Consider the following 11,255-nt stretch of genomic DNA (forward strand, 5'->3'; position numbering starts at 1 on the left):
AAATCTTTCAATAAAAGGTGGTCATTAAACAACGGTGGTCAAAGCCCAGGAGTTTTCTGGCAGTTAGTGACTGGTTGGAAGGAGCTGTGGCTGTGGGGACTCTTCCAGTGGGGATGGTGCCAACAGCACAGCTACTGTGGACTCCACTGCACAACTGAACAGATGCATCATGGGGAAGTTTTACCTTCCTTGAAGCCTCATGTATTGGCTGCTGCTGGAAGATTGATGAACCAGAAGTCTTAACTGATATAGCAGGATGCTGACTGATGCAGTTTCAGTTGGCTAATGTATTATGGCCTCCATAGAAAATGAATGTCCTATTCATTGGCAAGCCAGACTGGAGAAACTGTCCCATTTATCTTGGAAATAAAATAGACACAGAAAGAATAACATTGACCCAGCCGATTTTTTTTTCTTACCCTCCTTCTGTCTCCCTCTGCCTCCTGCAGGACCCACCTGCAAGACCTAAAAGAAGTGACGCACAACATCCACTATGAGACCTACAGGGCCAAGCGGCTGAATGACAATGGGGGGCTTCCCCCAGTGACCGCCGAGACAGAGGATAACCACGAAAGTAATCTGTGAATCACTCCTCCCACTGTCTGGATATTACAACCCGTCCCAGCTACCTTTGAGTTTACTGTAGGCCTGTCTTCAAAGCATGTGGCACATCCTCTGTGTGTGCGTGTATGGGAGAAGGAGCAGGGGCTTTCCTTTCTCCTTCCTAGAATGTCGTCATTCTCGGTTTTTTGCACAGGCTGTTTGTTGTCTTCCCCCTCTCTCGTGTTCTGTGGTTCAGTTGCATGTCTTGGTTGTGGGAAGTAGTGGAGGGAATGCTGGGAGATTTGATTTCTGGGGTTTGGGGTGTTTGGGGAGGATGACTTGGTTCTGTGTTTGCACATTTGAAAAGCATAGAAAGACTCCAAGGACAGACAGATTGATCAATGAGCACAGTGCCTTCCGAATGGTGGAGGCATTGGAGAACCTCTTCCTGCATGTGAGTGGAGTTCCCTGGTGTGGGTGGGGAAGGTAGGCGGTTGATTAGGGGGAGTGATAGGTGGCTATGACATATCTCTTTTCTCACTGAGGCCTGTTAAAAAAGGGAAAGAGAGGGGGGGAGTTGGTGGTAATTTGTGGCTGGGAGGAGAGCATATTATCATATTTTCCAGTCCATGTTCTTACTGGGAGATGCGTGGTGGTGGGAAGTGAGCACAAATTAGATCTTGGACCTTAGGGTTTCATTGTAAGATAGCAGCTGTTGTTTTACCTTCCTATCACAGGTGTCTGGGAGGAGAGAGACTACGAAAAACCAGGAACACTAATTGAGGGACAAATCCTGAGGTCTTCACTCAGGGCCAAATAGTGGCATTTAGCCACTGCCCTGGAATTGGTAGGGTGTCTCCCTGCCCCAGCAGGCAGGGGGTCCGGGTAGGCTGCCCCATCTTTTAGGATACTTCAGCTTGCTGCCCCCAATGTGCTCGGCCCACTTTGCAAGCCAATGCAAAGGGTGAGGAGAACAGGCCTGGGCATAGCTCTATTGCTTCCCTTCCTGTGGGGCAACATACACCTGCTGGGACACAGCAGAGGGGCAGGCCCTGCACTCCCCTGCAATTGCGAATGCCCCTTGCACATGACACACAGGGTAGGCTGCCTGCGTAGTCACCCATGCAAGGGCCACCCAAAACCTGGCCCCCAGGAGTTTACTCAGACAGAACTCCCAACGAAGCAAATGGGCCAAGCCGAGTCCTCACACGGTTTTTACCCAGTATTTACTTGGACAAAATTGTCCCTGAAGCCATGGGAGATGTGCCTAAGTAAAAAAATGAATGAGGGCCTTGGAACGTGTCCTAGAGTTAAATGCTTGAAACTATGCCAACACCAGTAAGTGTGAATTACACGTACTAGTGTGAACATGAGGCCATCCCTTCTTTCCTTAGCACAAAGAGCTGGCTTCACTGGAACTAGCTCGTGGACAAACTGGGCAGAATTTTGGCTGGCCTGCTGGTCTTGGGTCAAGTGATCCCCTCTACACCCACCAGTCCTCGGTACACTCTCACTAGTTAGTTATTGAGGACATCAGAGGATGTATAGAGGGGGAGAAATATGCACTAAGGGAGGGTGAATGAGAAGGGAAAAGGGACATTAGCAGCAGAGGAAATCATCATTTCCAGGACTGGAGTGAGCTTCCACACAAGAACAGCTCCTAATTCTGTTGGGAAACATCATGGGGTCCCTTTATCTGCTCTGTAGGATTCTGCTTTTAGGGAAGGAGGAGAGAAAAATATACATGACCCTTGCCCTCTGCCCGCCCCCGCCCCCCCCAGCCAGGACCACCCACTTTTGACGTAGTGCTGGATACCAGTCCTTGAGCAAGTGAGAACTATGGATACCTTGTGAGGTTCTTTGCAGATTGTCCACACTGGGAACCTTTCCACAGGCTTACCCCCGGGCCCAGAGCCTCTACTGTACTTTTGGATTCATTGGGATGAAATGTGGGCATTATAGAGATGTAAAGTTAATATCTTATTCAATTGCTTTATGAAGAAATGCTTTTTAATCCCCTGGATTTCTTGCTCTAGGGATCCCTTTCCCCTCCCCAGTAACAGCTATATCATTCTCCAGCTCTCAAACAAACGTGGTCAGTCTCTGCACAGCTTCCACATGTGAATAGCGACTGCTTTATCAGTTTCCCTCTCTGATCTTCCAAGAGACAGCCTGGTATTTGATTAAGGGACTTGTCTCTCTCTCAGCACTGAGCCCTAGATTAGGGGTAGATGTAGTCACTGAATGGTTATATCAGTTTTCTTAACACTAAGGCCTCTACTTTGTATTTTACCTGTGGAGAAACAGCATTACATAAGAACATAAGAATCGCCCTACAGGGTCAGACCAAAGGTCCATCTAGCTCAATATCCTGTCTTCCGACAGTGGCCACTGCCAGGTGCCCCAGAGGGAATGAACAGAACAGGTAATTATCAAGTGATCCATCCCCTGTTGCTCATTCCCAGCTTCTGGCAAAGAGAGGTTAGGGATACCATTCCTGCCCATCCTGGCTAATAGCCATTGATGGACCTATCCTCCATGAATTTATCTAGTTCTTTTTTGAACCCTGTTATGGTCTTGGACATCACAACATCCTCTGGTAAGGAGTTCCACAGGTTGACTATGCATTGTGTGAAGAAATACTTTATTTTATTTGTTTTAAACCTGCTGCCTATTAATTTCATTTGGTGACCCCTAGTTCTTGTGTTATGAGAAGTAGTAAACAACGCTTCCTTATCTACTTTCTCTACACCAGTCATGATTTTATAGACCTCAATCATATCACCCCTTAGTCGTCTGTTTTCCAAGCTGAAAAGTCCCAGACTTATTAATCTCTCCTCAGATGGAAGCCGTTCCATACCCCTAATAATTTTTGTTGCCCTTTTCTGAACCTTTTCCAATTCTAGTATAGCTTTTTTGAAACGGGGCAACCACATCTGCACGCAGTATTCAAGATGTGGGCATACTATGGATTTATATAGCGGCAACATGATATTTTCTGTCCTATTATCTATCCCTTTCTTAATTATTCCCAACATTCTGTTTGCTTTTTGGACTGTCACTGCACATTGAATGGATGTTTTCAGAGAACTATCCACAATGACTCCAAGATCTCTTTCTTGAGTGGTAACAGCTAATTTAGACCCCATCATTTTACATGTATAGTTGGGATTATGCTTTCCAATGTGCATTACATTGCATTTATCAACATTAAATTTCATCTGCCATTTTGTTGCCCAGTCACCCAGTTTTGAGAGATCCTTTTGTAGCTCTTTGCGGTCTGCCTGGGTCTTAACTGTCTTGAGTAATTTTGTATCATCTGCAAATTTTGCCACCTCACTGTTCACCCCTTTTTCCAGATCATTTATGAATATGTTGAATAGGACTGGTCCCAGAACAGACCCCTGGGGGACACCATTATTTACCTCTCTCCATTCTGAAAATTGACCATTTATACCTACCCATTATTTCCTATCTTTTAACCAGTTACCAATCCATGAGAGGACCTTCCCTCTTATCCCATGGCAACTTACTTTGCATAAAGGACCTTGTCAAAGGCTTTCCGAAAATCTAAGTACACTATATCCACTGGATCCCCTTGGTCCACACGCTTGTTGACCCCCTCAAAGAATTCTAGTAGATTGGTGAGGCATGATTTCCCTTTACTAAAACCACGTTGGCTCTTCCTCAACAAATTATGTTCTTCTACATGTCTGACAATATTGTTCTTTATTATAGTTTCAACCAGTTTGCCCGGTACTGAAGTCAGGCTTACAGGCCTGTAATTGCTGGGCTCACCTCTGGAGCCCTTTTAAAAAATTGGCATCACATTAGCTATCCTCCAGTCATCTGGTACAGAGGCTGATTTAAATGATAGGTTACATACCACAGTTAGTAGTTCCGCAATTTCCTATTTGAGTTCCTTCAGAACTCTTGGGTGAATACCATCTGGTCCTGGTGACTTATTGCTGTTTAATTTATCAGTTTGTTCCAAAACCTCCTCTAATGACACCTCAATCTGGGACAGTTCCTCAGATCTGTCACCTAAAAAGAATGGCTCAGGTTTGGGAATCTCCCTCACATCCTCAGCTGTGAAGACCGATGCAAAGAATTCATTTAGTTTCTCCGCAATGGCCTTATCGTCCTTGAGTGCTCCTTTAGCACCTCAATCGTCCAGTAGCCCCACTGGTTGTTTAGCAGGCTTCCTGCTTCAGATGTACTTAAAAAAATATTTGCTATTACTTTTTGAGTCTTTGGCTAACTCTTCCTGCCTTGGAGCGGAGTCTCTAACACTGAAGCCCAAGCATTCCTCTATCTAGCTCAGCCGTTTAGAATGCAGCGAGACTGACAAAGATGGCAGACAGCTGCTGGAATCAGTCCAGCCTGACGACAATTGCAATGAGTTTGGTGATCTTTGATTCCAAGAGGATGCACGTCCCGTGATTAGTGGTCATCCCTTAGTAGTAGAAGAGCAGTAGGTCACATCTGAGATGGGTTTGCAGAGCTGAGTCATCCAGCACGGCAACCAGCAGAAAGGGCTGCAGGTCAGGACTGAGGTGTTCTGGAAGAGCTGTAGCAGCAGGGAGCGTTGCAGTTGAGGTTGAGGTTTGCTGGCAGAACTGCATGAAGCCCAGGACTGGAAGAGCAGGGAGCGCCCTAGAAGTGACATGCATTCGCACAGTTGCGTCAGAGAAGCCTGCGCTGGGTCTGTGGTGTTAACTAGTGCTATCACTGCAGGCCAAAGGGCTCTTCAGCATCTCTCGTCTGTCCATACAGATCGGCCATTCTCAACGTTACTAAGTGTAAAGGCCCCATCAGCCCTGCTCTGTCCATCCATCCGTATCAACTCCTCCCAGCTCCATTGCACAGAGAGGGCCTTCATTGCTACTCCTGTCCTTCCATTTGGGCCAGGCATTCTCAGATCTAGTGTAGGGCAAAAGCCTCTTCAGTGCTGCCTCCATCCATATCAGCTGTTCCCAGCCCTAATGGAAGGTGAAAACATCTTCTGTAGTGCTTCTCTTTAACTAGCCATTCACAGACTAATCCAGGGCGAAAACCACCGCAGAACTACTCCTGTCTGTCCATCGAGCTCAGCTGTTTTAAACCCCACTGAAGGGCAAAAGCATCTTCAGTGCTGCTTCTGTCCATCAATGCGTCTCAGCTGTCCTCAACCCACCCGGGGCCTCTGCTCCTGAGCAGCCAAACATATCAGCTGTCCCCAGCCTTGCTGTGGAGTGAAGGTCTCTTCAGTGTTGCAGCTGCCCATAAGGCTTCATCTCAGCTGTTCTCAGCCAGCTGCTGGGGGAAAGCTGCCCCCACCCATCCAGCAGGGCAAAGATTCCATCAGTGCTTCTCCTAGCCATTAGGCTGAAGGATGGAGCCTAAGCCCTGCCATGCTGGAGAAACTAAGGCTATGTCTACACTGAGATAAAATATCTGCCGTACCGCTGTGGCTGGTCTGGGTCAGCTGACTTGGGCTCAGGCTGCAGGGCTATAAAATTGCAGTGTAGGTGCTTGGCTGGAGCCCGAGCTCTGAAACCTCACGAGGGGGAGGGTCTCAGAGGCCAAGCTCCAGCCTGAGCCCAAATGTCTACAATGCAATTAAACAGCCCTGTAGCCCAAGTCCTGTGAGCCTGAGTTTGCTGCCCAGGGCTCTGACACTTGCTGTCACAGGTTTTTTATCACAGTGTAGATGTACCCTAAGACACTCAATCTGGCTTCCCCACTAACCGCACCCGTTCATGATGAACATACCGGGGTATTATCAACTCCAGTGACATCGGAGTTTCTTTGTGCAGTGGTAAGGCCATTTCTGCGTCTTTGGGGCCTGAAGAATGGTCATTGCAGAGTGCGGATACCTCCCTGGCTAATTGAGGGATGGCCAGCTCCAGGCCACATGCACAAAGGTGACCGCTTTTCCTTTGTCTGTCACTTGGATTATAAGTACTAGGGCCATGCTCTGTGATCTGTGTCAATGGGGCTTGAGTATGTAGAAGGAGGGTAGTAGATATGGTCTTCTGTGGAGGAACTTGGGCCTGATCGTCCAAGCAGGGATTCCAGTTCTCTTGTGCCACTCAAGGACCCCCTGTGTAAGATGATCTTCCTTAGCAGACATTATTTTACTGGCACCCACACAATGTGCTGAGCATTTTCCTAACACATAGGGATCGATTGTCCAACCTTTTCTCAAGCAGGTGAACGTTTGCTCACGCAAGCAGCCCTAGTGACTTCAAAGTCTCTCTGACTCCTCCAATTACCAGGTGTTCATCAAGATAAATATGGGTTGCACAACCTAGCCCATATGGGAAAGAATGGTCCAGTGATTAGGGCACTGGCTTAGGATGTGGAAGATCTCCTTTCAATCCCCTGCTCTGCCCAGACATGCTGTGTGACCTTGGGCAAGTCATTCAGTCTCTCTGTGCCTCAGTTTTCCATCTGCATAATGGGCATAATAATGCATCCCTACCTCACAAGAGGAGAAATACATTACAGATTGTGAAGTACTTTGAGATCTCCTGATGAAAAGTGCTATATCAGATATAGGTATTCTTATTATTACTGTACTGAGGGAAAAGTGTCATGTTAGATTGTTAACTAACATGTCTTAACTAACATGATGTTAAACATGGCTTTATCCTTGGTGTGGACCAGGACAGTTGCATTAAAAAATGTGTTAATTCATCATGGTTAATCCTATGGGGAACTAACCCTGACCAGCTCATGTTTTTAAACATACCTGTCCTTGTTCACACTAAGGACAAAGCTGTATGTAACACAGTGAGGTCCTATTCCATGCCTATGGCACCTACATGCTATAATAAATAAATAATAATAATAATAATAATGAATAGCAGCAACACTGTGTTAGTTAACACATTCTCTAACAGGATGTTTTCATTCCCAGCATAGACAAGGCCTAAGAAGGCATCTGGAAAGAGGTAAACATATAAGTGAAGTGCTCAAGGACTGAACTGGCCATGTCTTGGTAAGAGAGAGTGTCAATGACAGTGTGTTGGGGTTTTTTGTAAAATGTAAAAATTTCCCCCCAACGACACTTAACATTGTCTATCAGTAAATACAACTGTGAAAATTTTGAACCTCACTGGAAACATCAGAGGCTGATGCAGATCAGATGTTGCAGTAAGTTCTTCCCCGGAGAAAACACATTATTTAATGAATAATTATTTCTAATAATTAATTACAATAACCACACTTTGTAAGTTTGTAGTGCTTTTTATCCAGAGATCTCAAAGCACTTTACAAAAGTGGGTAACAATTACTCCCATTTTACAGACGTAAACTGAGGCAAAGAGGTTACACAACTTGCCTAAAATCACCCAGCAAATCAGGGGCACAGCTGTGAATAGAATTCACGCATCCTGAGAATCACAGCTATGCTGCCTCCCCCATCACCATGTGCTTTTAAAAACCAAGGGTGGGGAACATCCTGTACCTTGAATGAACCATTTGTTGTTTGAACAAACAATAAGGAACCCAGGGTGACTTCTGAACAGGTTATTTCTTCCCCAAAAACATGGGCCAACCTCTGAGCATGCCCCTCTGATGTTGGCTGTCTTGCCCACCCTCTCTCCCCTTTCCAGCCCCCATATCCTTTATGCAGCACCTTCCCATGCAGTACCCCTGAGCTTAAGAAAGATATAGGGCTGCTGATTTCAGAGCAAATGCCAGTGCAATGCAGTGGATGGATTGGTGATGCCCAGCAACAAAACAGGTGACTCCACTATTAAAGCTGGAAGTTCCCGCACAACGTATTTCAACTAATAGTGGGTGACAAAGCACCCCGAGTTTTCCTTTCTCCCCACTGCCAACCTGAAAATCATTTGGTGCATCCCAAAATCTGATGTACCTTATTACAGAACTCTACAAAGAAGAACGAAAAAAGTCCCTTAGCAATCAGGGGACATCTACTCCCCTTCTCCCCTTTGACGTTACTTATGAATCTGGATGGCAGCTCCAGGGCACCAAGGCTTACAGGGCAGAGAGCAAAAAGAAATAAATGCTGACTCCTGCCTTGGTTCTGGAAATACTGTGCCACCATCAGCCATTCAAGACGTACCCACAGGTTTTCAGAAATCTAGACCGCACTTCTTTCTTTTGGAAGCAAGTGCAATGGAAGAAAGTTAATTTTACTTGAGAGATGGAAGAGCAAAAAATGGAAGCATGAACAAGCAAATGAAACCGGGTTCCTGGCACACCCGTCCCCTGACAGTATCATGATGGAGTCTTCTTGTATCAGTCCAGTGCTGATCGAGCAAGAACGAAATCACACAAACTTGTGGTGTAAATGTCGCTAGACTTAACTTTCTATCTGTGTTGTATGATTAAACAAAATGTCGCCATTTGAACAAGTGCCTGTCTTGTTTCTTATTTGTTTTTGTTTTTTACACTTCGTTTTTTTACTTGCCCTCTCCTCTACAGTTAGAGTTGCCCCAATCCCATGCAATATCCATCTGGCACTATCTTTGTGTAGCCCAATCCTGCACCTACAGGCAGGGGCCTGTCCAGGTAACCGGAATAATAAAAAATAAGATCTGGAAAAGAGCGGTTAGGTCACATCTTGCTTGCTGCCTCCCAGTCCCCCCTCCAGTGCTGACTGATTCCCTATATTTTGTATATTATCCTGGACTTTGCCCAATCTGATTTTAATCACTCCAGTGATGAGACTTCCCCCACTTCTCTTGGGAGAACATTTCACTGCCTAATAGACCAGGCAAAGTTCCTTGATATTTGGTTGGGATATTCCTTTGCTTCCTTTAAATTACAGTACTCAGAGACAGAGAAGACCTATTAGATAATCTGCTCATGCAGGAGAGTTTCCAACTAGAGGCTGTGTCATATATTAAAGTGGTAACCCCTATTATTCCTACGTATACTCCCCTAAAACATCCTGAACTATTCTTCTCACTGCTTGGTGTTTACATGCTTCAAACAGTCTCTCAGTTGTCATTTAGCAACACTAAATATTTCTCTTTCTCTTTCTTCACAAGTCAACATGCCAGCCTCTTTAATGATTGGGGTTGCTCTTCTCTCAACTCCCATCAGTGTTTGGACGCTTTTCTGAAATCTGGTGATGTCATGAAGACCAGAGCTTGACATAGGAAGGCTAGACGGAATCAGCCCTTCTAGAAGATCCCCTCCAAGCTTCTTCTCAATTCAAGGTCTGGCCTAAACCTGCACAAGCCAGGGTCCTCCCAGGCAGGGAACTGGTGGAGATGAATTGGCTCTGCTCACAGAACTGGAATTCTGGGTGACAGAGGGGGATTGAATTTAACCTCTGCCTACATACAATTAGAAATCTGGAACTGTCATGAAAGCTAGGCGCACAGGACGTGGGGCTGAGCCAGTAGATTGAGGACTGCCTTCTGAATTTTAGGACAGTCGGAGAATCCTTTTCCCACGCCATTATAAGCAGTTCTTGTGTCATTGGCCTGGAAGGAGTGACCTGAGGTCTCTGCAGAGCCCCTAACTAGCAGGAGGGCTGTATGGAACAGCTTTTTATGGAGGGGATGGTATGATGTGATGGTCTACAATGGCAAATGTCCTCTACAGCCAGAGATGGGCCACTAGACGGGGAGGCCTCTGGGTTACTACAGAGAATTCTTTTCCATATGTCTGGCTGGCTGGTCTCACCCACGTTCTCAGTGTCTGATCACGATATTTGGAGTCAGGAAGGAATTTCCCCCCGGGTCAGATTGGCAGAGACCCTGGCACAGGCACCGACTTTTCAAACTGCCTGGGGGTGCTCAACCCCTGGCTCTGCGCCCAATCCACCCCTTCCCCTAAGGCCCCACCCCTGCCTGCCCCCACCCCACCCCTGCCTTGCCTCTTCCCGCCCCCACCTCTTAAGTTCCTGCCCAGTTCCACTCCCTCCCCAGAGCGCACCGCATCCCTGGTCCTTCCCCCTCCCTCCCAGCCTCCCTGCACGCGGCAAAACAGCTGTTCGTGATGGGCGGGAGGCGTGGGGAGGGAGCGGGAGGCGCTGATCCACGGGGCTGCCAGTGGGCGGGAGGCGCTGGGCAGGAGCTGATGGGGGGCTGCTGGTGGGTGCTCAGCACCCACCATTTTCCCCCCATGCTTGCTCAAACTCCGGAGCACCCACGGAGTTGATGCCTATGGACCCTGGGTTTTTTCTGCCTTCCTCTGCAGCATGGGGCATGGTCACTTGCAGGTTTAAACTGGAGTAAATGGTGGAGTCTCTATATAACTTGAAATCTTTAAATCATGATTTGAGGACTTCAGTAACTCAGCCAGAGGTTAGGGGTGTATCACAGGAGTGGGTGGGTGAGGTTCTGTGGCCTGCGATGTACAGGAGGTCAGCCTAGATAATCACAATGATCCCTTCTGGCTTTAAAATCCATAAGTCTATAAATTAACTAAAGGTGTGAAGTGAAAGTGTGTTCGTTAATGCGCACTAAGCCTTCGGGTGGCTGCTGTCATTCAGAAGTAGAGTCACTTCAGACACCTTACAGATTGGTCAGGGCATCCAAGCTTTCAACGTCAAGGGTCACAGTAATATCTTGCTAGAGTGTGGGGACTACATCTAACTTGCTATTATAACTAGATTTACCATCCTTTGGCTGATTTGGTTCTCCCTGTACCATGTGGGACCATGCCAGCTGCTCAGGCAGTTGGGGAACCCAATAGCCACTGTGCCTGAGACCTTGAACTCCGGCTTTTAGGGTTTGTGTCCC

The 11,255-nt window shown here is 46.8% G+C and overlaps 1 protein-coding gene across 2 annotated transcripts in view; it reads left to right on the top strand.

Moving 5' to 3' along the window:
- SEPTIN3 (septin 3) overlaps positions 1 to 8,695 on the top strand; it is a 33,100-nt gene extending 24,405 nt beyond the window's left edge. For both annotated transcript variants that reach the window (XM_074941715.1, XM_074941714.1), the window contains exon 10: positions 450 to 8,695. In XM_074941715.1, the coding sequence (XP_074797816.1) occupies positions 450 to 585 (136 nt within the window). In that variant the 3' untranslated portion in view covers positions 586 to 8,695. The remainder of the gene's footprint in view (positions 1 to 449) is intronic.
- The last annotated feature ends 2,560 nt before the right edge of the window (positions 8,696 to 11,255 follow it).

This window comes from Natator depressus, chromosome 1 (assembly GCF_965152275.1).
Source record: "Natator depressus isolate rNatDep1 chromosome 1, rNatDep2.hap1, whole genome shotgun sequence".
Taxonomy (NCBI): Eukaryota; Metazoa; Chordata; order Testudines; family Cheloniidae; genus Natator; species Natator depressus.